Source organism: Thermochaetoides thermophila (assembly GCF_000221225.1).
Source record: "Thermochaetoides thermophila DSM 1495 unplaced genomic scaffold scf7180000011820, whole genome shotgun sequence".
NCBI lineage: Eukaryota > Fungi > Ascomycota > Sordariomycetes > Sordariales > Chaetomiaceae > Thermochaetoides > Thermochaetoides thermophila.
In genome coordinates, this window is record NW_006383036.1 from 606,576 (window position 1) to 633,794 (window position 27,219).

Here is a 27,219-nt window from a genome sequence, read left to right on the forward strand (position 1 = left end):
ACATCACAACTTTTTGACCAACTTACTTTGAATTTTACGTTTTGTCATTGCCACTAGCCGCACCAATATCCGTTTCAACAACAAGTGAGGTGATCTAGCAGTTCTATCTCTTTTTCAAGATTTCACCATGGAGTGCAAACAAACAACGCAACAAGAAACGTTGGAAGAATCTTCTACAAGTAAGTTTTCTGGTTCAAGTCGCCCAACACCAGAGGTCCAAAGCCAGATACCCTGCAGAAATTGCGTGATATTGGAGTGCTCAAGTTGGGGAAAACAAGATTGCCAGAAAGGTGGTCTGGCTGGAAATGATTCGAGACTCAAGGTATGTCCGGCTGCATGCTTGTTTTGTTGATCCTGAAGAGGCACAGACTTTTCTTAATTTCAGGATCCCACCCCTTCCTACTCCTCATCTCTCTCTTTTCTCTCTCTCTCTTCGCCTGTTCACATGGCATAATGAATTCATAATTTTAAAGCCTATATTAACACTCACCAGTCCGGCTTCAGCGCAGAACATGTGGCTAGGAACCAGTCTCCTTCTCTCAGGGATATAGACTTGAAGAATGTCTCTTTTCCAATTTCACTTCTGGAAAATGACACAGCGAATGCTGAGGCTGGCGAGAAGTCCACAATACAACACACGAAGGATGTTGTTTGGTCAAGCAACCACCGAGTTTCTGTCTTGAGAACTGAAGACAAGATTGGGGAAAGAGCAGTTGGGACGGCACCAGTTTCTTCTCAGACCGTGCACAATGGGGGCAATGATGGAAAGACTGAGTCTGAGACTGCAACAGCTTTTTCACAAAAGATCAGCTCAGAGTTGGGGTCTCAGGGAACACCTGGATGCCTGGGAGAAACGGTCAGGATATGCGAGAAGAAGGGCACATCTGTCAAAGGGGATAGCAAGGGTCCCAGCAGCTCCAACAACTCTCATTGTAACTGTCACTACCCAGTCTTGCAACAGGACAATCAGATTGCGACAGTTCTTCTTGAGCAATCTGACACTCAAAACACATCAGAAACGACAACCCCTCAGATAACAGACTCAAATCACCATGCGAGCAGGACCGGACAGAAAGAAACAACAGTTCAGGATACAAACACAACAACACGACCTGAAAGCCACGGGACTCGGAAGATATCAAGAACACCAGTCAAAATGATGCTCTCTGGTCATAGTTCTCCTGACTTCATTAATGGATCTCTCTCAACCGACCAGAAATTTGTGAATGGAAGTCAATGCGAACATGATACTGGGGCACCATCTGGTGGCCTGGACAGGACAACAGACTCCAGAAATGGTCAGGTTAATTATGCTGCTGGGTGAGAAACAATCTTTATGACAGGACATCTGAGTTAACCTTGTTAACTATGGTGTTCAACAGAATCACTGGCTCCAGCGATTGGCAAGTCAGCTCTTGCAATGGGCTTACGAGTGACATTGAGGGAAAGGGGGTTCAGATAGACCTCATGAGCACTGGACTGAGTGAGACTCGCTCACACAGTTGCTCTCCTTCCTTCACTAAATCTGAAGCTACCATGAACGGATTCATTGCCGGCTTAGGTGCTTCAACTTCTTTGATAGACAAAGTCATAACCTCGGACGATAATAAGGCACCCAGGCTTGGAACGACCTCTGACCAGATTCCAAACCAGACTTCTCTTTCACTTTCTTTAGCCACAGCTTTCAACAATGGTCAAACAAGCAGGTATGAAACTACCACAATGCAATTGTGCCAAACACAGCCGTGCTAAGTGTTGTGCTTCACAGAACTGCTGGCTCGGCGAAACATCAGCCCGACCGGCCCCGCGCGACCTCCGATGAGACTTCTGTAAAAACGAGTTGTCTGGCCTCCTCACACGATAAGACTACGTGCCTCGCTCGAAGCAACAAATCCAAAATTCTCCCCGACGAGACCCCGGCTGCGACATATTCCCCACCGACCATCACACATACCGCACCAGTTACCTATTGTGCTGCAGACTCCGCGAGGGGCTCCGGAGATGGGCCCGATCAAACCGCAGCCGAGACGGACCCGGACAGCCCTAATAATTCTTGCCTTTCCCCCAGAAACTCGCCAGAATCTTCCTCTTTTACATTCCCAGCTTCTTCCTCCTCCTCTTCTTCCTCCTCTTCCTCCTCTTCCTCTTCCTCTTCCTCTTCCTCTTCCTCTTCCTCTTCCTCTTCCTCCTCCTCCTCTCCTCCGTCTGCAGCAGAGCCTTTGTCAAGCACCAAAGACATCACTTTGCTGCCTACCCCTGTATTCTCAGTCAATCAAACCCTCGTTCACAACATGTCTAGGCTTGATCACCAGCCCTTGAAAGGTTCTTCTTTTCCTAGATCCTCAGCCTTAGCCCTCGATTTTCTTACGGCAAAGTCCTCTTTGACGGGGCAAGTCGGTTGGCCCAGCTTGATTAACTCCAGCAACGGTCACTTGGCCAGTCAGTCAATTGGAAATAACATGACCTATAATGCGCGGTATAAAGGCTACACTGGGGCTGAACACTACCAAGAGGCCTCCTTCAGTGCCAATCCTGTTCCAAAACATGCGACTCGCCGCAGTCAGAATATCCCCGCTGCTTACCTTTCGCAGAACTGGCGCTCTGGACATCAAACTACCTTGTAAGTGGCTATTTCTTGGTCATGATAAGCTCTGCTAATAATGAAAGCATTAATGTCACTAACTTTTTATCAGTAGTATGGCCAATAACATCATCAACATGGGCGTGCAGAGCGAAATCGCTGGCGTCGACTCTGGCTCCGGACTAACTCCTCCGGGTGCCGATCCGATTTGCAATCCTGCGCCGGGCTTGAATAATGTGCCTGGGTTCTCGGCCTCTGTTTCCGGCATGCCGCCGAATGCGTCAGTTTCAGCTCCTCAGCCCACTACTAGTGCCGAGTATTATACCTCCCATGCGGTCAGCAAGGTTACAAGCGGCTCTCGCAACCCTGGCCTTCATAATAGTCACGGTTCTCCCTATATCATCAATCCAACCGAGGACACCCTCGCCGCAAGGCTCAACGCCCTTAATGTCGCCAACGGCCAGAACACAACTAACCCTCCCCATTGCGCCACCGTCACTGGAAACAACTTTAGGATCAACCCCAATAACGATTCCAATGTCAACAGCCATAACAATCTCAACGTCGCCTTCACTTCCAACAACCAGATCACCATCAGCTTCACCATCTCGTCCGATATCCAAGGCTACTGCTTTGTGCGCCCCGATGGCTCGCGTACCCGCTTGGTTCCGGTCGATAAGCTTCCGTATCCGCTTGCTGGTATTCCCGTGACTGAGACGGGTCCTGATGCGGAGCGCTTGATCGCGCTGCCAATTCCCACGGGTGTGGGACGTGATGGGCGCAATACGAATACTGAACCGTTGCGTCCGGTAAGCAATTATTCCTGCTACCCTTCTTTAATCATTTTTCTTGTCATTCTTGGCAATATCCTTGAAAGGTTTCCACTCTTCAGGTGTCAGTGCGTGGCGTTGGGCGATGTTGTGTTGTGAGGGCTAACATCAGGGGAAGACACACAATGCGGGTAACCTCGGCAACAAGCAGGTAAATATTTACTTACTCCTGAACCCCTGAAATGGTCCCAACAGCACAACACCCCAATCCACAGAAAAGCTCCGTTTCATGGACTGTTAATCTCAGTGACACTGAAAAACATGAAGCATCGCTTTACTGCTCAGATCTTGAACTTCAAAAAATTTCCTCTGCATTCCAGTTTCCCCCGCATCCCTTGCTTCCTTTGCTCCTGACAGCGTTTTCAAACGAGCATTCAAACAGACATGAACAAAGACAACTGCACTCCCAGCCCATAGAAACCAATTTCCCCTCTTCCTACCAAAGTATTTAAACATTCACTAACTCTCTCACAGAGCCACAACATCTCCGCCGCGCGCACCACCAACAACACCAACACCAGCATCCCCAACAGCAACATCCGCGGCGTCGATTCCCACGGTAAGCCCATCAAAATCTACTGCGACAAGTGGGTGCACGAGGGCGTTTGCGCCTTCACCCAGCAGGGCTGTCGCTTCCTCCACGAAATGCCGCGCGACCCCGCCACCCAGCAGATGGTTGGCCTCTTCCATGGGTATCCGGCGTGGTGGAAGAAGCAGCAGGCTATGTTGAGCGCGCCAATCAGGGGTGTCGAGGAGGGGATTGCTGGTTCGTTCAGTGGCAAGATATCTGGTCGTGATGTGGAGGAGTCGTCCGCAGGGGGGTGGTAATCGGGAGGGGGAGGGGGATGGGAGGTTTGAGCGCGGGAAGCAAGGCGGCGAGTGTGCTGGCTGGCCCGTGGCGCAAGGATGTGCCTGCTGCGGAGCAGCAGGGTTTTGATAAATTCGCAGCAGACGCTGGGTCAGTTCAGTGGCAACACTTCAGCTGCCTCCCAGCGTTCTTCTACCAGCCTGCTGAATCGCGGCCCACGCCCCAACACCCTCCCTGGTTGCCTTGTGGAACGTGCCCCTGACAGCCCGACCCCGCTTCCTCGCTCTGTTCGGGGTACTGCTGCTGCGACTGCTCGCATCGACTCTTCCCGTCCATCTGGTAGCGTGAGCCAGTCTGTTTGGGACCGTCCCAGCAAAGGTGCTTGGGGCCAGGACGTTCTCTGGGGCCACAGCAGCTCCTTGTCTAACTCAAGCTCGGGCTCTGAGAACGGGAATAGTTCTTGTGCTGATGGTAAGAAGCAGGGGACTTGCGCATTTGGTAAGTTCCTTTCCTCCCCTCTCTTCCCCCCCCCCCACCCAAAAAAAACCAAACCAACAATTTTCCCTGCAGTAATTTGTACTAACCTCACCTTTCACAGATTTCCCCTCCATCCCGGCTTCCTCTCCCTCCCCCTGGGGCCCAATCGCTCCTCCCCACACCCAGAGTGCTGCCAGCACCGTCGCGAGCAACAACACGCGCTCGACAGACACCACCACTGCGACCAGCAGCAACGGGGTGAGCATCGCCACGGCTCCAGCTCGTACAAGCGGCAGCAACGGCAACCCGTACTCTGTGCTCTCCTTTGCCCATGGCGAGGATGTCAAGCAGGAGCAGAGAGCCGAAGAGGATCTTTCGCTTGAAAGCGAGTAAAGGGAGACACAGAAACCTGTTTCTACATCAAGAGTGTGTGCTTTTCTAAAAAGTTCTTCTATTTACCATTTCCTGCTGTTTTTTTCTGCTTCTTACTACCAGTTCCCTGGCATATTACCAGTATGTTTACAAGAATGTGTAGATAGTGGGGTTGAGAGCAGAATAAAACTTGTTAGATAGGTCAACGTTGATAGACTGGCAATGGGACATCTAGTCAATGAACTCACTTATGAAGACTACGTCAGTTGAACTATCACATAGCGTGAAATAGGCTCATCCCTGTCACATTGGATAGAGAAAGACACATTTGAACTCAGACAGCCAACCTCAGGCGATAAGGGCATTGCTGGTGTCTGCTGCTAATGCCGGCTCTGACTTTCCGCTCAAGGGGTCTACCTTTGTAGGGGGTTAAACCGATGTTGAATCCACTGCACCCATTGCTAAAGCCCGATGTAACCGCCCGCAGGGAGTGCCAACCATACTCTCTCTCCAAGCTTTGCAGCGAGCTAGATAAGACCTATATTAGCGACAGACAGATTCACATTCACACTGGACGGAAACTCATTCAGGCTGCAGCCGCAGGATCTTCGTAGCCCTTGGCCCTCCTCGCCATATCCTGCCCGTCGTAGGGGACATCGTAGTAGATAACCTAACCACAGACGGAGATACCCTCTGCCCGTAGCCGTCTTATACCCACAGCTGGTCGTCTCAGCTCGCTCGTTTCGTCCGTTCCCGACAAAGACACTTACGGCAGCCGGGACTACTAGACGGAAGGGGAGCTGTTTCTTTTTATCTTAGCTAGGATATGCCGATAATCCTGTAGCAGGACGCTTTCTTCTTGGATATGGCATATTTACCCACGATAATATTTATACTTTTCGTGAAGGATTAGCAGGTTAGAAGGGCTTTTTGATCTGATGTACACGCCGCATAGTCTTGTCTGGACGAGGGTTGGAAAGGTCCGTGAGAAGCGACTGGAGATTGGAAATGCGGTTTTGCTGTCTGAAGGGACGGCTCACCAGCCCGTTGCTAATGCTTGGTGCTAGTGCCAACTGTTAATGCCTGCCATTATCGCCCAGGTACAGCAACCGCTCGGTGATGCTGGGAACATCATTTGGGAGCTGCTTGCCTCGGTACTGCCGGCGACGAGCAGTCCCCCTCCCCCCGTTAGTGCCTGCATAGGATACATTCCCTTCCCCCCGTTGCTTCCACTCGTTGTTAACACCCGCTGTGGGCACCAACACACTAGTATCGGCTACCGACAGCCTTTCTATACACTGGCATTATTAGAGAGGTCCTCAAAGGCCAAGCAGCGAAGTTCAAGTACGGCCAGCAGTACAACCAACCCCATCTAACCTTGAACCGAGGACCGGTTTACTAACCCAAATAATACTGCCATGCGGCCCATGAGATTCAGCTCTAAGCATTACTCTTGTCTGGCAACAGGCAGCGGTATAATCCAATCCAGTCCTGAATCAAGGACCAGCACACTGTCCCGGACAACATTTCTGTACGGCGCTTAGTTAGCCAAACTCTAAGGGTCGTCCTTGTCTGCAGCAACCATGACTGTGCTGGCCTCCGGTTTCTAGTACAGCCAGCGCCAACAACCAGTTCCTTGAGGTTATGGCCGGTCTTGTGAACAACCGGCATCTACAGTGGGCTCCTTGATTTTACGAAAGTTGCTGTTGGGTTCCCAGCCGAACCGATCTTCGTTGGCGTCGTCCGACCTAGAGTCGCCTTGACAAAAGTCAAGATGCAGTTCCATGAAAAACTGGATGTTTACAATCAAGATGTGTATCGTATCAATCCAGTTGTCTTGGCGGTGTTGCATGACATGTGCTTTGAGGTTGGGACTGAACAGTCCAAACTGGAACTCGTAGATGCGAAGTCATAGTGACTTGCGGCTCCATCTGATGACGGTACAGGAACTTCGAGAAGATGGAAAGCTGCTGATGGTAAGTCACAGAGACTTAATGCTCTCTAACGACCGGAGAATCCATAAACCTGGCCACGTCTGTGCCTTGGCACCGTCTGTTTAACAAGGTATATGATGACCGTTCTCATAATAACTTGAGGCTGAGATCTTCCTTTTAAGACCACAATGATACCAAAGATGCCTCTCACTCAAAAATTACGTCTTGTCGGGTGGTCCAATATCTGGACACCACGGCGTGTGAAAATGGTTGTTGTGATGGGCGCGTCTCGTCGAATGTTAGGTTGCTTACCATCACATATGGGGTGTGTTGTTGAGAGTAGAGACATTCACTGTCTTGGGGAATGAGTCTTGTTGAAGGTGGCAGGTTGCTTTGTCGTGAGATCCCTCCTCTGTGCTAAGATGCTTCCTCTCTACTATGGCCAGCGTTGCATTCCGACCCTCAGCATGTATTTCATCTTCCTTCTCCTCCTGCCATTCCTTTCAATGTTCCCGGCAATTCAGCGTACTGTCATCCCTTCTCTTTCCTGTCATCACCTTCTCCTCTCATCCTTCACTTAGCAGTACAACCATATTCAACCTTCAACCGGGCATTTCCTTCTCTTTCTTCCCTTCAACTGACACTCTAGGCAGCTGAGGTGATACCTTAGCCTCTCTTCATCTACCCTGATGATGCATGTCCCTTCTCTGTTCCCCGTCACCCAGCGTATTGCTGTCCTCGTTTTCTCCTATATACTGGGCAACTACCAATGTTATGGCAGTAGTACAGCACCTATTCAGCCCTGAATCAAGCTGTGTGTTTTTTCACTGACCAAAATAACAACATTTTGTTTTTCGAAGCACAAGAACTACCTCTCAGGGCTGTTCCCTTGCTCATGAGAAGACAGCAGGATGATGTTAGAATAGGAGAGGAGAAAAGAAAAACCTCCACATGAGAAGACTTGGGATTGGAAGAAGGAAGTCTTAAAAGAGAACTTGAGAGAAAGAGAGGGTGAAAGAGATAAAGAAGAAGAATGATTTTGCGAGGGGAGATCCGGGAGGGGAGTCCAGCACTGCCAAAGAGGGAAGTTAAGAAAGAAAGGAGTCTTAAAGACCTAGAGAAAGGTGGACTTGGATAAGTACTTAGAGAAGGAGCAGAAGTGCTCAAAAAGCGAACACATCTAATGGAAGCAAAGCATCCTTTTGTCGCGTCCCATGTCAGATCTCACTGCGAACGGGGAGATTGTGATCATGGAACAGGGACTCGGAGGGAATACCTGCTCCATCGCATTGTCCAGATAGATCTCTGAACTTGGAATGTAGGTTATTTTCCAACCTCTACCAGCAACCCTGATTCTCCCATGAGCCCTTATCAGCTTGAACCCTGTTTGTGTCATTGGGCTTTCATACTCAACACGCAGGCGTGAACGCACTGTTTGACATTGATTACCTCGTCCTAGTGTTGCCTTATGTTCAATTCTCTCTCAGTCTTTGCTCACGACAGGGTTCTCCTCGGAAGCTGCAGGGTGTCTTGATGAACCATGTCTTACCTTTTCTCTTTTATTAAATGCAAAACATGTCCCTAGTTCTCAGGGTTAGGATCGCATGGGAAAGAGGAGAGGGGAGCCCAGATGGAGCCTAACACTATGAAACGATATCCAGAGCCTGCAGAGGATTCCCTGATTCTCTAAGGTATGCCTGGTTGAAGAGATTGGTTTTCCATTCCTGCTATTGTAGGTCTCAGATAGACCAGATACAACAGCGGATAGCAGGCTATGTCCCTGTAAAAGAGGTTGTTTCTGTTATATGGAGAGGATGTAGGTCATTTCCTGAGTTTTGACTACAGTGCTGGCCTCTCTTAACACCCATCATGAGCTGGATTACGGTGCCGAATCCTCCTGAGTTTTCACTCAGCTTTTCCGATAAATAAGTCATTCCGCAGCATCCACAAAGCATATGGACACAACCACACACAATCCATATCATGGTTCCATTTATCAACCATGTTTCCTCTCCCATGATATGCACACACCTCTAAAAACGCCAGGCTTCGTAAGCAGCAGTAACTAAGCACGCACCATGACTGTATCCGCAGCCAGCCACTGTTATCCCTTCTTTGTTGTTTCCCACACGTTCCATTCCATTTCAAAAACACAAAAACCCTTCCCTCTCCATGAGTACCATCACCCTAGCCAGGCCTCAACCCTCAGCCAATCTCTCAATACTTCGACGCAACCCCCATCATCAAATCCTCATCCTCTACCTGCGCCATAAAACTATCCACATACTCCTGCCCCGCGGCGGCCCCCCTCTCTGCCCGCTCCTTCTCCTTCTGCTCCTTGACCAAAAACCGGATATACTCCTTCGTCTTCCCCAGCCTCTCATTTGCCGCCCTAACCAGCGGCTCCAGCCCCTTAATCCGCTGCGCAGCCTCCGCCATGCGCGCGGCAAACTCCGCTTCGGTCATCGTCCCCTCGCCATCCTTCTCCCCAGACTCGGCACCGGCGCTACTCCTGCTGCTGCTCCCCTCAGCCTCGTCTAAGAAACGAAGATAGGGTTCACCATTATCAGGATGCTCCACAACCCCCCTCAACATTCCTTCTTGAATCATCTGCCCCACCAAATCCTCCACCTCAGCATCCGTCGCCAGCGGCGCCCCCGTCTCAGCGCTCTGTGTACGCGCTCTGATCTGTGAGAGCGGAATCTTCGTATACACATGCCGCATATTCAGGATTTGCCACCGCTGGTAGTGCCTAATGACCAGACGGACCAAACTCAGGTTATTCTCCTCCGTCCAGACATTCGCGGGGACGGCATCGAACTCAGCCCTCAAATTATCCGGCGTTCTTTCCTCGAATGCGCGCGCCAGCGCGAGATAGGGCTTGGACAAGGTGGTGTATGCTTTGGCCGGGCCAGGGGATGTCGTCGGCGGAAGGGCGGGAGCATGTCCGTTGAGCAGGAGTCCAACCAGAATCCACTTGTTATGCGCCTCAACCATGATCTTGCTACATGCGTGGGAGTCTTTGACGGGGTAGGTAACGACGCGCTCGAGGGCCTCAAAGGCGGCACGCCAGGCGCGGCGCTGGATAAACGCCAGGCCACGGAGGAGGTCGTATTGCATGACGTCGCTGCTGCTCACTTTTTGAGTGAGCCCGGATTCAACGGTGATGTAGCCTACGGGGGGCACGTCCGGATCGCAGGGGGGTCGCGAGTCGGCAAATTTTTTGCCGCTGGGGTAGAAGACGATGTCCTTTTCGAGGATAGGGAGGGCCGCGTCGATGTTATCGGTTGTGTAGGCGAGTTTGACGAGGGCTAGGTGGTGGGAGGTGAACATCGAGCCGGAAGGGTCGAGGCGCAGGAGGGCTGTGGTGAGCAGCTCGACGGCGACGGAAGCCTGGAGAATGGGGTATATTAATGGCCGTTCGTCCGACTAGCAAAAGCCAAGGATCACCGCGCAGTCGCGGAGGGACTCACAGGAAACAGCGTCCCGCTACTGATCCAGCCCAGCACCGCCGAGAAATGCTTCCCAAAATACCGTATCTGCCTGCTGTCAAACGTGCAGGCGAACGTAGTAATCTTGGTCAAAAGGTCCTCCGGAGTGAGTCTCCCAGCGTCATGGGCGGCGACCAGCAGGCCCAGGTATGAAATAGTGTGGTCGGTCGGGTGAACATGCTGTAGCAGAGTCCAGTCAGTCAGCCAGAGGAAGTCCGGAGAGGAAAAGGAAAGAGAGCTGTCGCGCATACATCAATCAGCTGGTGAGCATAGTTATGCAGCTCTTGCGATGACAACAGCTTTTCAACATTTTTGGCGTGTTGGACGGCGGCCTGGTTGTACTGCGCGCCCTCGAGCTGGGCGCCCACCGGTGGGAACTCCAGCAGCACCGAAGCGATTCGGTCCATGTGTGACGTTGGGTATCGACTTGGGGAGGAAGGTAAAGCGTAGCAGAAATTAACTGAATTTCAGGGTAGGCCGTAGGATATTAGGTCTTGTGAAAGACGAAAGTCACCAACACTGGGCTGAACAAGGTATCGGTGCTTCTCAAGTTTTTGAAGTTGGAAAGCTTCTGAGCTTGGAGTCAGGGCCGACTCCAATGCGCCGAGGGGACAGCCGTGAGCGATCGGGTCATGCGAGTGCTTGCGGTATCTTCTAAGATGATATCACAAATATAATTCCTGCTTCTTTCAGCGGCTGCTTCAGCAGGGAGGCTGGCGACTTCACGGCGGGCTGTTGATGCTGGTCCACTTGATTGGAGGTTGGAGCTCCCCGCGATTAGGCAGCCTGGCCCCGCTTTGGTGACGGCGCTGGAGATGAGCCCCCCACTTTGAGTGATGTAATTTTACAGCTGGTAAAAATTACTCGTAAGGAGGAAAGGTCGTTACAGACCCTAACCCTGAGCCCATCACAACGACCTTCGGGCGGCCATGGCAACATCTCTCGCCGTCAAACAAACCAGATATTTACGTCGTTGATTAAGTCTCACTGTTCGGTACCGAAAAGTTCCCCAGAATAATCGTCCCAATATCCCAGGCCATATAACCCGAAGCCATCCCATCAGCATGAACTCCCATCTGGGGCGCAGCCAATACATAAGCCTGCCCCTAACCGCGCTACCCCCTCGCTCCCCACTGTGTTCAGTAGACCACGTTGTGCCAGAACGAAGAATTTCAGTTGTCGTTTGTTGACCATCTGGTCCAACAACTAAACTCCAAAATCTTGTCCTCCCGCTTAAACACTCATCTGCCTGATGAGCTCGGCCAGCTTGTGGCCCTCCGACTTGAAGTCGATGGGCGTGGCACTCATAGCCTGGTAGCGGACCCTGAGCACCCGTTAGTCGTCATCCCTTTGGTAGACAAGACAGAAACCTACCTAGGCATATCACCAAAAGTGTCCATCTTTGCCCGGACGCGGAACGTAAGCTTCTGGCAGCTGGCCTCCTCAAATATGGCATCAAGCGCCGCCTTGTCACCCTGGAGGGAAACGAGCTCGTCGGCCGTTCGGCCCATGACCACGTTGGCGATATCATCGAAGCACGTGACCCAGAGGTGTCCGGTGTGGTCGCTAACCATGACACCCAAATTGTACCGGTACCGGGCGCGGTCGTGGGTAACATCACACTTTTCGCAGCGCCAGGTGCCGTCACCCATATCAGTAACTTTCTTGTTGCAAGGTGGGTTATCGGTGAGGCACGAGGGATAGCAAAAGTTGTCCTGCTTGATGGCGACGATGGTTCCCTTGAGGCTGAAGTAGTCGGGCTGCTCGCCCATGCCCAGGTTCTCGTCCTTGACCTGGCGGACTGTCTTAAAGTCGTCCTTGCGGCCGGTCGCCGCGCCCACGCTGCTCATGCTCTTGTGCGTCAGGAACGACTGTGTCCGACCCATCGAGTCGTACCAGCCCTTCAGCCGGTGCGCTTCGGGAATATCTGGATCCGCGGACCAGCTGCCGGAGGATAGGAGAGACAGGTTGCGACCGTTGAAGTCGCTTACTTTGCAGTCCTTGAAGGCGACGATCGACTCCTCGGTGGCGTCAAAGCTCGTTGCCTGCTTGCCCCAGAGCGTCAGGCGCACCGAGTAACCGGTGTCGTCGACCAGCGTGATGTCGCGCTTGTCGAACGGCTTCTGGGTGGTCTTGCTGATGATCGAGTCTACCGGCCCGACCTCCTTGATCACACCGAGCACATCAACAATGGTATTTGCTTCCACGTTCTGCAGGTCCTGAATGTTGCACAAGTTCAGACGGACTTGCGGGACGCTGCCGTCATCTTCTGCTTTTTCGATGACAGTGTCGCGATCGATCACCATCTCGTAGTCACTAGCGCGAGCGTCTAATTTCCTCTGAGCCATCCTCACCTTGCAGCCGGAGATGTAGTAGACTTGGCCTTCCTGCAAGACGTCATACCACCGGTCAACAGCGTCGTTGAAGCCAGTCATGCGGATGTCGCCGGTCTCATCGAAGAGGATGACATTGAAGAGCTTGCCCTCGCCACTGGCCTTGTGCCAGGTCCGGATGGGCGGTTTCGACCTAACGCGGACCTTGATAGTCCACTTGCTGTTGTAGGGAGACAGCGCCTCGACAGGGTAGATGACGCTGCCGTTATGAGACATGCCGCCCCCCCCACTCCCATTGGACCTTGTACTACCGGTAGAAATCTGTCTCTGTACCTGCGACTTCGACTCCTGCGGCTCCTGCTTGGCGCCGTAGAAACTAGTGCCGCCCATTGCGTTGGCCTGGGGCTCTGTGTCTCGCGTGTCCAAACCCTTGGGCTCGCCGATCTTGTCTGGAGTGCCGAGGGAAGTGATCACTTCAAGGTCCAGCACGACGAGAACCCTGGGGATGTCAGCGAGTACTTTTTTTTTTTACACAGAATAAGACCCACGGATTCGACTTACCACTTGCCCTTGACGGATTGAGCCTGGTACTGCTTCAGACGCACAATGCAGTTGCGCTGAAGCGAGCCATCATGGACGACGTGGTTGGCCTGGGTAGCCAGCATGCACTGAACATAGTTCCGCATATCACTCAAAACGATGCGGTACCTCTCAGCGCCACCAGGCTGCTGCGCGCCCGTCTGCTGCCCGGAGAGGGTCTTGATCTGCAGACATTGCAAGACAGGCACCGGAAACTGACGCTGAGCCCGGTCGGGGTCGAAGAAGATAGCCTCGATAGCACCTTGGGTGATTGCTTGTGCCGCCATCTCGCTGTGATCCCGTTTTCTGCTTACTCCTACAAAAGTACCGCAGTGCTCAGGATCGAACTATAATGCCAGCCAGGGCGGTGTATAGGTCGATGTTGGGATGAAGTAAGTAGGTGGGCTTGTTGAGTCTAGGCTGGGGGCCTGGAGTGAAGTTTGGAGTTTGGAGGGGTCGCGACGAGCCACGCGCAAACGCGTGTCGTGGGGCAGCCCTTAATTGGAGCAGGTGGACCCCGCTTTCCCCACGTGCTTCGCGCTGTATGTAACACTCTACGGCTTACATCGTAAGTTACAAGCCTCGAGGTCTGGTTGTTGGTATCGACGATCATCTCCAGATGCAATCCTCTGCCCAAGCACAACTGAGGCCTGCTATTGCTCCTTGATAGACCAGACTCCAACAAACATCTGACAGTATAGAGACGATATATACACAGAATTTAGGCCAGCATATCGGGCACCAATAAAATGCAGTCAGGCCCAGCAGCGGGGTCTTTGGCTCCCGCCCTCCATCCAATAAGTCGGTGAAGCTGCAGCTCCGCCCAATTCACCCGTCTCTAAGTCACTGTTTACTTTCTCAACATTTTTGAAATCCTCCAAGGTTATACTCATCAATTGAGAGTCGACTTCTATACAGTTAACCCCCAAACGACACCACAATGGCCCCCATCATCGACTCCCACATCCACCTCAATCCCTCCTCCGCGCTACCCACTCTCCCCTGGCGCGATCCCTCCCATCCCCTCCACCGCGAGCACTCAGTCTCCGACTACAATTCCGCCACTGGTTCTCCTTCCAGCCTCTCCGGCTTCATCCTCATCGAAGCCGACCACAGCTCTAATGATGACCCCAACTCCTGGACCCCTCACCTCCAAGAAGTCTCGTTCATGTCCACCATCGCAAACAACAATCCCTCCTGTCTCGCCCTGATTCCCTGGGCCCCCTTGCCCGAAGGGGCCGCAAAATTAGAGGAGTATCTCACCGCCGCCGAGAAGGAGGTCGGGACCCAGGCATGGAAGAAGGTGCGCGGGTTCCGGTTCCTGCTGCAAGACCAGCCGGCGGGGACGGGGACGAGTGAAGGCTTCGTGGAGGCGTTGAAAGTGTTGGGGAAGAAGGGGTATGTGTTTGAGGTGGGAATTAACCAGCATCGGAAGGGGAAGAGGCAGTTGGAGGAGGTGTGGGAGATGATTAGTAGGGTGCAGGAGGGGGTTGAGGAGGGGGAGAGGGTGAAATTTGTGTTGAGTAAGTGATTTAAAATGAGTTGGGGTGAATGTGCAGAATGAGGAAGTGAGACTGATAATGAGATATAGACCACCTCTGCAAACCAGACCTCACAATCCTCAACCAAGCTGATCCATCATTTCTCGCCTGGTAAACCCCCTTTGCCCTCCCAAACCCCTTACAGTGACTAACCCCCCTCCAGGCGCGAAGCAATGTTCACCCTCTCGAAATGCCCCCAAACCTACATCAAGCTCTCGGGCTGCTTCTCCGAGCTGCCCGAGAAACTGCGCCAGCGCCCCGCTGAGGACATCGTCTCGGCCATCCTGCCTTGGCTAGCGGTATTGCTTGCGGCATGGGGCCCGAAGCGCATCATGTTTGGGAGTGACTGGCCTGTGTGCACGGTCGGCGTTGGAAATGATGAAGCATGGAAGAAGTGGCACCGGGTTGTGGAGTTGGTGTGCGATTTCGCCGGATTGAGTGTTGAGGATCAGGAGAGGATTTGGAGCGGGACGGCTAAGGAGGCTTATGGACTTGAATAGTTGGGGGACCAAAGCGTTTGATCTGGGTTTGGCATAGAATATGGAATGGTGATTGGGATTTAGTAGGATGGCTAAACGCTAAACAGGACAGTCAGCCATATTTTCAGGGACTCGATCGCTGAGTGGTCGATGCGCATGAGCACAAGAGCAAGCTTAGAAATCTCGATTCGGGCGCCAGCTGGAAAAGTGGAAATGATTTGACGTTGAGAACTTGGATGTAACGACGTCTATGAGGACATTCAAATGCTCTTGTAACGGCTAGGCGGCACGAACAGTATTCGCATACGACTCTCGAGGCTATAAAAGATCCGGCACCAATAGGTTGAGCCGAAATGTCCTCCCAAGTATCAAACCAATTCAGCAGTCATTCAGTCTAACATTGGCTCGGAATGACTGCTGCCATAAGAATGACTCTGCACTCAAGCAACCTGACCTCGCGGCAAAGGCCCCAAGTCGAGTACCGAGTTTTCCCATGGACACGGCTATACAGCCATGTGGAAAAGTCCGGTCAGCTCGGCCCCTAAGCTCCAAATATGGACATATAGACCTCTAGCAACATGTGACATGGTCAATACAACCAGGGGGTTGCAAAGTTGACTGTTCGGAATAGCCGAACAAATTTTGACGTATAGAGACAGCAGTCACTAATCAGGTTTCCAGGCTGACAAAAGAATTCAGCCGGGCAGTTCGACCATAGCCCTGTACGGGCCACCAGTGAGATGGATCAAGAAGTCGGTGCTCTGACCCTGTCAAATTGGAAACAAGGCATAACTCGACACAATGCTGGCCGCAAGGCTGGGCTAACAGATTGCTTGTGTGCAGAAACGGCCATCGGCGACCATTCATACAGGCCGGTCCCCTGACCGCCCCGCCTAGGGCCGACCATAGCCCATAGTGTAGACAATCCGCACTCTACTGGTAGATCCCGTGCGATTCGGCTAATGGTAAGAGTAAATCATTGCCCAGCGTGATGATGTGATCAACAACACCATCGTCAGATCTTCAACATAGCCGGTACACCAATACTTCCAACAGTTCAAGAGAGCCCGTGAGTGTGGTTTACCGGTTCCATTGCCTCGGTTGCGTGGCGACGTCAAAGGTGACCGGGGCAAATTTCGTCCCTGACTCAATATTTCAGCCCTGACATGGGTGTGTTTGCCTCTTTTCTCTTTCGGGGCTCGTCTCCAATCACTTGGATCCTTTCATTATTTTGATGAGAAAAGCGTTTACCGATATCATGGCGGCACTGCTTGCCCTTGCAAGGGATGGATATTATTGCTGCTTTCATCAGATCGGTAAATGCCATCGGAAACGGCCACATGGCCGAGCTGGGAAACCAAATGCGTGGGAACTCTGACTGCCATGCTGGTGGAGCAAAGATAATGCGTCGCAACTCTGCGACAAAAGCAGCATTAAAGAATATATCACTCGTCAGAAGCTGTTCCTCACAGTAAGCATCAGCAATGTAAACAACATCGCTCATCCCCAAACTCCCAGAGAATTGCCGATGGAAACACGCTCGAAAAACATCTTGACAATTTTCCTTGACCCCGGGCAGAATGACATGACAGACCAGGGTCCTGATGAGAAAAACGCAGAAAGCATGGGCGGGAAAGCGACCCGAGGCTTGGCAGGCACCCGGGAGGGCGGAACGTCTGGGGAAAAAGGGGCAGGCCCGTCGAAAAAAGCAAAGAAATCACCTGAAGGAAAAAGCGCCAAAAAAAAAAACAAGCAAGCATTCCTCCTGGCGGAAAGCGGCGCCGACTTCCGGTAGCGTACTTAGCGAAACATGACCCTGGTTCTGGGAAAATCTGGTTTAGGGCGGGATGAGTTGATTGTGAGGACTGAAAACAAAAAAAGGATGTTGCAGTGCAACGGGGTTGCATTTCGAAGACTTCTGGTTAGCCTGTATGAGTGTTCCAGAAAATTGCTTGAAACGGACAGACACCCGAACTGTCAACTGGGGCATACGCAGCGCGGGAAGATCATGAAAGATGACCTGACGCGATAGGAAGGCAAAACTTCAAAACATGTTAGATGCGGTCTTTGTTGGCCTTGTAAGAGTGTTTCAGAGCTTGTAGGCTGCCAGATGAGATGCGGATTGTTTCACCAGTTGTGGTAGCTGGCCACAAGGCGATGCTATCTTCGGAGAGATCTTCCAACTAACATGACTGCCTTCCTCGCCCGTAGCAAAAAAAAAAAAAAAACAAATCATCTGGGGGCGGGACAAACTGGTAACCGTACGATATCAGCTCCTCCTGCTGACAGCATTGAGCTGAGAACCGGTGGTAGCACATCGACGGTACGGCTGTGACTGGTGTTGCTTTGCCGCTCTTAACGGTTCCTGTCAGGGGAAGAGAGTGCGGCGTGGAGGATCTGAGGACAGCAACGTTGAGTGAAAGGCACTCTGATATGGATCGACCGGATCGCGAGGCCAAACTTGTTTATGCGCCGCCCCCGAAGTCGCATCTGAGTATCGAGGATCCAGACATCGAGCGAACCAGGTACGGACGGCCGTTAACGTGAGGGGATGGGGGCCATCCAGCCTTCCAAAAAGCTTCGGAGAGAAGGAGCCCGTGGAAGTTGATGCGACCTGACTTTGGGGTTTAGGACGTCCTGACAACTACTACCGATATGGTTCCTCAACAAAGGTGTTTGCTAGCGTAAATTATCCAGGGCTATTGGTTTGAGAAGTACGTCGCGGAGAATGCCATTGCAGCGCAAGCTCATTATCGGGACTTTGGGCCGAGCTTTAGTGAAAATCTGTCATCACTTTTCCCAAGCACAACATTACAGCCGCACCGCGACCATTCCTCTCTCTCGTCAGCTAAATCCCCTATCGTTTCACAAGTGGCAATCGGCCAGGCGACAGCTCAGCGCACAGTCGCGCGCTCTCTGATTCTCATCCAACCTCGGTTTTAGGTTGGGACGAGCTTGTGCTCTGTGCGATGGATGCGGGACATGAAAGGTAGACCTTGTGGGCCTACTCCTGGCACCAATCCCAGGCGGGCCCACAGCGTACCCCACAGACCCCAGACGGAAATTCTGTCGGATCGGTGGAAGCATGAGCTTCTGCCGCGAAGCTGCCCCACGGGGCCGAATCTCTGTGAAAGTGTGTGCAGCTTTGCAGCTGTTGGAATGTGATTGCACATCGTACATGTGTCTGTAAGCATGCGAGCTACTCCCTGCGGTCAAGCAACGGAAGCAAACCACCTCCGGTTTGTGATGTCCATTTGTTTGCATCCATCAGTCTTTTTGCTGCAGGAATGGCGTCTCATGGGCCAGTCTCACCTCACCCCATCACTGCGCCTGGATGAGCACATCTCCGGCCGGCAAGACGGCCAACCATGGTTCTGTCTTACTTCAAGTGTCATACGCGGCTTCAGGCTGAGTTCAGGCGCATTCGTCACTACTATGAGTGACAATAATCCAGGTTGACACTCCGTCTGCCAGCTCCCAGCTCCCACGAGCCTTGGAACTAAGTACAGCTTGCTCATCCGTCGGATGCAGCAGGCGGATCAACCCGACATGCTCGCGGCTCCGCAATGCAAAGCCCAGGAAATTTCTGTTATTGTCCGCTGTTGGCATCTCGGAATAGAACGACAAGGCGGAGGAATCCCTCCCGAGACCGTTGGATTGCATCAAGCTGCAGCGCAGATGCCATGGATTTCTCCATAGTGGGTGCTTGAAGCAATCTCGTTGTTAGAGAGACGTGATTTTCTGGAAGCTCGTCTAAGTGTTCTCACATATTTGCCTTCAGAGCCCCAGTGCCACAGAGCAGCAGACGAAATCTTTTTTGCCCGAACCAACCTGTGGGTGGCACAATTCTCACGGCCAAAAGACAGAAAGACAGAAATCTGGCCTTTGTACCAGGGTGGGAAAAAAGGACCCCAAGCTTTGGAAAAAAAAAAACAAAAAAACAAATTCGGCCGACGGAGTCCACTTACGGAGGTGGTTCCGTGCGCCGGCTTCAGATGCGACCTTCCCCAGAATTCCTGTGGTGTGGACCACGGCACAAGGAATGAACACATCGGGAACAGGAACGTGCAACGTGAGAACTCCCAATATCTCACCCCTGCTCCCTGTCATATCAAATGGTATGGGCACGGATGGGCATGGGTCATGGTCGGGCCCTCGGTCTGGTTTCGGTGCTCCTCCCCCTGGTTTCCCGAGCCTGCCGCATTCTCTCCCCTTCTTCTGGATACAAGTACATAAGATCGCTGTTGATCTCATCGTCTTGCCTTTCTGCTTTCTGCTTCTCCCTCTTCCTCACCACAACCATCTGCCTAACCGACCGACCATCTGTCTCTGCCTTTGTAACTCCGGCCATCCTCATACATCTGCCGTTGGTACCGCAGTGTTGATAGCAAAATCAGACACACAAAGAGAGCTTTGTATGCATCCCATTTGGATATAACATTCCTTCGGCCTTCTTCTCGACACATACCTACTATCCACCAGCCTCGAACAACTCATTCCAAAGCCTTCCGGCGGTCAAACAACTACATAATATCTCGTCTCCCCAGACACTCATCTCTAATCTACACTACAACCACAAGACATACAACTCAGTCGCAATGCCCTCCACAACCGAGATCGCTACTCCCGTCCCCGTGCCTGCCCCTCGCCGGCAGCAGCACGCCATGCCGACGCTGATTACCTCCCCGGAGCAGCTTTTCGCCAGCCTCAACGCGACCTTGGCCTCCAAGATGGCATCTGCCAACGGCGACAGCGACCTGCTCGCCACGCCGGTTCACCACATCCAGGAGCACGATTACTCCGTGCCGGCGCCCCCACCGCCCAGCCCGGTCAGTTTCAATCAACACCATGTTCAGTGGGGCGCTCCGCAGCGGTGCTGAGTGATCGATTGACTCGATACATTGTGGTTTGGATTTTACGGCTTTATCGGTTTTGAACATTTCAGGGTATCATGCCATATCATATGGGCGTTGTGGAGTTGGAGGTTATTTCACTTCTCTTATTGCAAGCTATTGATTGTTGCCGGATCAGATACCCGTCATTGCTATTTCGCTTCGCTGTACGAGCTTTTGGGCTTTACGCATACGAGCTTTATTACCCTACCTACCTACCTACCTCAGCCACCTAACTTCCGACCTCACCTCATCTCCCACACACACCCCCGTTGACATCAGCCACTACCTTTTTTTACCAACTTCTTAAAACTGCCCATCGGCACATCATTCACTTTGTTGGGTACCAAAGCTCGGACTTGGGATAACTTTGGGAGGGACAACTGGGATGGAAAACAACGCTCTGCTAAAAACAGCGAGCGAACGGGAAAAGGAGCAACGGCAAGCCCTGCTTCGAACTAGACAGGAATGGGAAAACAAGGGAAGGAAATTGGGATACACAAAAAAAAATCTTTTTGTTTTACAGCTGTTGGAATTCCGTGTTTTTTTTTTTTTTGGTTTTGGTTACTGTACAAATAGAGTTAGCAGGCCTGGAAAGTGAATAGAGGATTTTGGGACAATCAATACTCTACTTCTTTTCACGTTTTGCGAGTTGTGCTGCTGGCATGTGATCTGTCATAGGCTGACAGGTTATTATGTTGTCAAGCTAGATTGCCTATAGTGGAAGGACTTAGATTGGCAATATCTGTCCGGCGGTTTCATTCAACGCCGTGTCTCACAACGTCCTGCATGCAGTAGGCCTATATACATCGGTGTACTGCTCGGTGAGATATTCGCTGAGTAATCGGTTGCTGGGATCATTTCTTTGCTTGTCACATTGCATATCTCAAATCACTCAAAGCCAACCAGCAGTTTCACCCTGAGACAGTCTACTAGTCCCGCAGCCAGATATAAATGATAAACTTGCATAGATAGAATATAAAAGTCCCAGACGACAACTCAGCCATGATGTCCCCCAGAAGTCTCAATGCCGTTGTCCCCAAGACTCGAGCCAATTCGGTCAATTCGCCAGGGATTAATCTACTGTACGTGGTACACTCCGGATACGGACATCGTAAACCGTCTACCCCCGCAAAGACCTGACACAATGTCTCATTTCGGGCCCATCCCCCGCATTTTGCTCGTCAGGATCTATGCCTGATTGGATTGGTACGTTAATCAGCTAGCCGCTCGGTGGTTTGGGGAAACTGGTAGCGAGAGCGGGATTGAAGGGGATTTTTTTTTTGAGGGGGGGGGGGAATAAGAGATGTATCTCGCCGGGTATGAGTCAAGTCAAGGAGAGCGTGGGAGATATGTCCGAGAGCACATAAGCATGGGACAGAATGAAATGGGAGATGTGGGGAGAGGCGGGGTGTGTACCCGAGCCGTTCAAGAGCGCGTTTTACTGGTAGAGAAAAGAGCACCTCCCGCATCTCAATTCGTCCACCATTTTCCTGCCACCTTTTTCTAGCATTGAAGAATAAGGAAAGTATATCTGGCTACTCTGCCCATCTACTGTCTTACTGCGCTCAAGATAGCTTCGTAACTTCTTCTCCCCTATCACAACGTTAAATATCGTCGCACATACTATAAAGCCTATCTAGCGGCGAGATGAGAGAACGCCTACTTCAACTTAAATTTCGATAGGATTTCCTCCAGCCATTTCAGCTCCAATCTATCAGATATTATGTTAATTACCTCGGGGCACACGCGGTGTAACGGGCGATCCGCAAGATTTATCCGATCTTTATCTCTCTTACTTTTATTCTTTTTTTTTCCTTTCTTTTTTGAAACCTGCGGGATGTACGGATCTTATTCCGGTATTGAGAGGTTGGGGAACCGTAGCCGAGAAGCCAACATAAGCGCATTCAGTTAAGATGATGGCGTCATAGTTGTCGGGACCTCGGTCAGATATTGAGTCATGTGTGTGTGGAACCTTGATAGCCGATGTCGTGAGGGGAATGTTCAGCTTCGGCGAGATATGAATCTCAGACGCGAATATCGAGTCCAAGTTGGATGGATTAGATGTTCTATGCTTGAGAGAACCGTAGGTAGGTTATCTTAGGCATATCAGCATTCGTGGGTGTTGCTTTCCCCCACTACCCCTATACCATGTCATACAGACAAAACGGAAGAAAACGCCGAAACAACAAGCCACAAAAGCTCAAGAACTTTGGCCCTCATCGACTGGCTTGTCCCCGGTCACATGTTATTGCACGCCCATGACAACGTCTCGCAGACATACTTTTTTTTTTCTTACTTATGCCATCATTCGAGAAGATTTTATCCATTGATAGTGACAATCTAAGTCTACGACCTCAGGCTTTCCGACTTAAAACTCTCAGATTTCGCCATATGCCATGATCAACCCAACACAATGCAGACTCTATATTACGGCAGATCCCCCAGAGATGTAGATGCATGCAAACTGTAAAATGGCCCCAAAATATATGCACTTATGCACCATCCCGTCGAAATCCCCGATGTATATGCGGTCAACCAGTCTTAATCCCCAAGATTCAGGAATATATGGTATCGATGATGAACCAACCACACGCACTTATGTAAACTGTCAACAGCAACTTCCGGTCTCCGACGGCTGGTCTGGCCTCCTCCTTACCACCGAATCACCCTTCCATCCTCCCCAACCCTCCTCCTCCCACTCTTGACATCCCTCCTCGACGTACAACAACACCCCATCCCAGCATGCACCGCAAACCCCACAACTCCCGCCCCCGCCGCAACCCACATAAACACAAACATCATGCCCCCGACCTCCGCCCTAATGTTCAGCTCACTCTGAGCCGTCGCCGCGTACTTAAACGCAACGCTAATCACACTGCCCACGACACTCGCCGAGAGTGTCAAGACCATATTCAAGAAGGCGGCGAAGGCTAGGGGCAAAGACCACCAGCGGGAGGACAGGGCGAGGGGGGAGAGCGGGCAGAGCAGGAAGGAGAGTAGGGTCGAGGTGAGGAAGAAGCCGAACATAATTTGGGAGGAAATGCGCAGGACGGAGAGGATTGTGACGATTTGGGAGGGGAGGGCGATGGTTGCACCGGAGAGGAGTTCACTGGTGAGGATGGAGACCGGGTCGAACCAGTAGAGGGGTTTGGGTTCGCTGCAGGCGGTGATGCCCCTAGTGAGAGAAGATTAGTAAGTTGCGCTGGGAATGAGAGGTGAAAGAGGAGAGGGGGTTGGGGACACATACTCATTCATATACCCTTCACAAAAATTCCACAACCCAACCTGGTAAAAGTCATGCAAGCCGATGGTCTGCGCGATAGAGTTGATCAGCGCAGCGTTGGGGACCGACATAGGAATGATGTCAGCGAGGATAAGCTTAAAGAAGTAGATGTCGCGGAGGACGGGTCGGGGGTGAGTGTTGCCAATGAGGACCTAGTCTCGTTAGTACCATTCCCCATATGCAAGATTCGGTATCTGATGTACAAATGTTGGGTATAGGATGTGAGATGTGAGATATAGCTTTGGTGGAGATGTGCGACATACCAGGAGCAGGAAGATCCAACTAATGAGATAAGAAAACGAGGCCAGCAATGCGAACCCCTTTCGTACGCGTGTCGCACGCTTGAGCGCCTCATCACTTATCTCGGAGCCATTGGCCGTGACGATGGTATTGTGTTGTGAGCTGGGAGCATCTTGAGAAGGTCTACCTGACGATGGTTGTGTTAATGGTGCTGAGGGATCATGCTTCTCGGAGGTGCTGTCGGTGTGCTGGTGGCTCCTCCGGGGGCGAAGAATTGATGGGAGGGCCATTCGGGGCAGTGAGTCTGAGATGCCGGTCTTGAGTCAAGGAAAATTGTTGAAGAGAGCGTGACGTGAGTTGGAAGATGTGTATAAAATGCCAGCGCAGACCGGCTGCGAGCTTGCAAAAACGCGTGTTTGACTCAGGGGTGCCTTAAACAGGCCGAGCGGAATGTTTCCCCAGGCTGAGCCACGCGATGAAGATCCAAAAAAATATGGGGGGAATGAGTAAACGGGATAAAACAATGAATCGAGGCTAGGAATGGCCAACAAGCACAAACGAAGGGCTGCTGAACAATGATGATCGTTTTCACGAAACGACAAGGTTGAGGGAGAAAGAAAAAAAGAAAAAAAGACAACGCGAGTCGCCCCAGGATTTCTGCCTGCAGACGACGAGATCACTGGCTGGCCGATGGGATAGAGACAATGGTACAGTAAAATTCAAGGCCAAGTCAGCATGATGTTAATGTGTTCATTCAACAGTTGATGGACAATCGGGAGATACTTGAATGAGGCAATGGACAAGCTTTTCCAATCCCACTTCACGATTTGCTTTCCAATCTCGCCTTTTGCCTATTCATCACCAGAAAAATCGAAAGCCAGGGAACGACCAGACAGCGCGCTCTGGCGATCAACCCAAGGGACCCCCGGCCGTTGATCCACCCAGTAGTCTGGGACGCAGCTCCTGGAGGGAGCTCCAAGACGAACCACTGGCTGACAGGCCCTGACGAGGATGAGATGAAAGCGCTTCTGCTGGATTTAGTTCGCAAGCTCACCTTTCTCACCTCTCGACGGCGCTTACACCTTGTTCTGCTCTGACAGTGCGACCCTACCTCGTGGTGAGAAGCGTTTGGAGATCTTGTGAAGGGGGGGGGGAAAAAAAAAATCTGGCGATCGTGATGGAGGGTAGCGAAGACAGATCTCCAAAATTTCAGGCTCGTCCGCAGGTTCTGCAACGGTCATCGTGGCACCGAGCAGTGCGGCCCAAGTGGAGCGCCGAGCTTTCGTGCTAGGAGCTTAGCCCTGCGATCGACGTCATCCCCACATGCAATCTGGCACGAATGCATTCCTATTCCACAGCGTCTGGCAGCAAAACTTGGATGGAGACACAACAGTCCTTGGACCTTATCGGATTGATGTATATGGTTGCTTGGGAAAACAAGATATATAGCCCCCAAGAAAAAATATTGGAGATCATAACATCAAGGAAACACGTTCCGAGTGGCCAAAACCAAGCCTGCCCATCTCTCGTGTCCGCGCAATCACAGCCGCCGGCTAGGGACCCTAGGGCTGCTAGACCCGCCGCTGCGGCAGTGCTGACAGGGGTATGGACTCCATCGCCCCCCTGCCAAGAGGCACTGGCGTTTGGATTTGACGCCTGCACAGAGAGTTCCATCCAATCTTGGGTTCTGGACCGGCCAGGCACAAGCGCAGATGCAAAATGCGAGCCTACCCAGCTGGAGCTGGAGGGGGAAGGGAAACATGAATGCCTGATCAGAGCTCTGTTCATTCAAAATGACCTGTAGGAACCTCATTGTTGTTGTTGTTCGGTCCGGGTTTTGTATCAACATCGTCAACGTCCAAGTTGCTGTCACTTCCGCCCCGGGGCGAAGCTTACCTCTCTCCCTACCGGTAGGAGATTAGGTCAAGGTCGCTCCAACATGGCGTCCCTCAAGCGCATCACGACCCTGCTGTGGGCCGTCTGGCTGCTGTTCCTCTTCGTCGGTCCAGTATGGGGCCAGAAGGGCGGCGATGATGACGATGACGACGACGACGACAAGAGCACCAGCCCCAGCGTCATCTTCCTGACCGGCACTAGAACGACACCTCTTACAAACATCCCCTCCGGCATCTACAAGACCTACACCTCCCAAATCACATTGGCCTCAACCTCGTTGGGCACCGACCTCGGCGCCCTAACAGCCAACATCACCGACGACGACGAAGCAACCACTTCTCGCACGCGCACAACCCTCACCGGCTCGGTAGCCACCACAACCGGCACCGCCAACAACAACGGCACGTCGACTTCAACCTCAACCGCAACCCCAACCAACACTCGCCCCTGCAACAACTACCCCGAGCTCTGCGCCCGGAAATACAGCAACATCACGCAAGTTGGCACCCATAACTCCCCGTTCGTCCGCTCCGGCTCTGCCGCCGCCAACCAGCAATTCGACGTCATCGCCCAACTGGACGACGGCGTGCGATTTCTGCAAGCACAGATCCAATGGCCGACGAATGGGTCCGTCCCGCATTTTTGCCATACCTCTTGCGACCTGCTCGACGCGGGGCCGATTACGGATTGGTTAAGGACCGTGGCAGAATGGGTGGCGGAGCATCCGTACGATGTGGTCACCATCTTGCTGGGCAACGGGAATTACTCGAACCCCGACCTTTACGTCCCCTACATCGAGGAGTCGGGCATCACGCGCTTCGTGTACACGCCGCATGTGGTGCCCTTACGCAGAGATGATTGGCCTACCCTAGGCCAAATGATCCTCTCCGGCCAGCGCGTCGTCATGTTCCTGGACTACGTCGCCAACCAGACTGCCTACCCTTGGTTAATCGACCAGTTCTCGCACATGTGGGAGACGCCCTTTGACCCGACAGACCCAACCTTCCCGTGCATCGTCCACCGCCCGCCAGACCTCCCACCCGACGCGGCCCGCGATCGGCTGTACCTCATGAACCACAACCTAAACGTGGAAGTGTCCCTCTTAGGCCAAACAGTCCTGGTCCCCGCGGTCAGCAAGCTAAATGAAACGAACGCTGTCGAAGGGGAGGGCAGCCTGGGGAGTGCAGCACAGAATTGTACTCGGGACTGGGGTAGGCCACCGAATGTGTTGAATGTGGATTACTATAATTTTGGAAATTATCCAGGAAGTGTTTTTGAAGTGGCGGCAAAGATGAATAATGTGACGTGGGTGCGGAAGCGGTGCTGCGGGAGTGAAAAGAGTGGTGTCGGGAGGTTGGAGGAACGGTTGGCGGCCGTGGTGATTGGGTTGGTTTTTGGGTTTTGGATGGCCTTGTCGTAAACTAAGGGAGTTGATTGATTAGAGGATAAAGAGAGAAAGAGAAAGAAAAAGAAAGAAGAA

General features: G+C 52.1%; 7 protein-coding genes across 7 annotated transcripts; 4 read left to right on the forward strand and 3 right to left on the reverse strand.

The window, feature by feature from the left end:
• Nucleotides 1-1,156: 1,156 nt before the first annotated feature.
• On the forward strand, nt 1,157-5,089 carry CTHT_0051740 (uncharacterized protein; the record flags this gene model as incomplete). Its single annotated transcript, XM_006695452.1, has 8 exons — nt 1,157-1,320; nt 1,383-1,483; nt 1,676-1,706; nt 1,769-2,620; nt 2,694-3,390; nt 3,886-4,177; nt 4,394-4,717; nt 4,818-5,089. The coding sequence occupies 8 exons, from the start codon at nt 1,157-1,159 to the stop codon at nt 5,087-5,089; spliced, it is 2,733 nt and encodes a 910-aa protein (XP_006695515.1).
• Nucleotides 5,090-9,219: 4,130 nt separating this feature from the next.
• CTHT_0051750 (uncharacterized protein) lies at nt 9,220-10,900 on the reverse strand (the record flags this gene model as incomplete). Its single annotated transcript, XM_006695453.1, has 3 exons — nt 9,220-10,395; nt 10,476-10,673; nt 10,745-10,900. 3 exons carry the CDS (start codon nt 10,898-10,900, stop codon nt 9,220-9,222), a joined length of 1,530 nt encoding a protein of 509 aa, XP_006695516.1.
• An 826-nt stretch (nt 10,901-11,726) lies between these two features.
• CTHT_0051760 (putative DNA replication protein) lies at nt 11,727-13,692 on the reverse strand (the record flags this gene model as incomplete). The annotated part of the gene is made up of 3 exons (XM_006695454.1): nt 11,727-11,817; nt 11,868-13,325; nt 13,388-13,692. The coding sequence occupies 3 exons, from the start codon at nt 13,690-13,692 to the stop codon at nt 11,727-11,729; spliced, it is 1,854 nt and encodes a 617-aa protein (XP_006695517.1).
• Nucleotides 13,693-14,345: 653 nt separating this feature from the next.
• On the forward strand, nt 14,346-15,446 carry CTHT_0051770 (uncharacterized protein; the record flags this gene model as incomplete). Its single annotated transcript, XM_006695455.1, has 3 exons — nt 14,346-14,928; nt 15,015-15,057; nt 15,110-15,446. The coding sequence occupies 3 exons, from the start codon at nt 14,346-14,348 to the stop codon at nt 15,444-15,446; spliced, it is 963 nt and encodes a 320-aa protein (XP_006695518.1).
• A 4,577-nt stretch (nt 15,447-20,023) lies between these two features.
• Nucleotides 20,024-20,305, forward strand: CTHT_0051780 (uncharacterized protein; the record flags this gene model as incomplete). The annotated part of the gene is made up of 1 exon (XM_006695456.1): nt 20,024-20,305. One exon carries the CDS (start codon nt 20,024-20,026, stop codon nt 20,303-20,305), a length of 282 nt encoding a protein of 93 aa, XP_006695519.1.
• A 2,667-nt stretch (nt 20,306-22,972) lies between these two features.
• CTHT_0051790 (uncharacterized protein) lies at nt 22,973-24,133 on the reverse strand (the record flags this gene model as incomplete). Its single annotated transcript, XM_006695457.1, has 3 exons — nt 22,973-23,495; nt 23,568-23,755; nt 23,867-24,133. The coding sequence occupies 3 exons, from the start codon at nt 24,131-24,133 to the stop codon at nt 22,973-22,975; spliced, it is 978 nt and encodes a 325-aa protein (XP_006695520.1).
• Nucleotides 24,134-25,782: 1,649 nt separating this feature from the next.
• Nucleotides 25,783-27,159, forward strand: CTHT_0051800 (phosphoric diester hydrolase-like protein; the record flags this gene model as incomplete). The annotated part of the gene is made up of 1 exon (XM_006695458.1): nt 25,783-27,159. One exon carries the CDS (start codon nt 25,783-25,785, stop codon nt 27,157-27,159), a length of 1,377 nt encoding a protein of 458 aa, XP_006695521.1.
• Nucleotides 27,160-27,219: the final 60 nt, after the last annotated feature.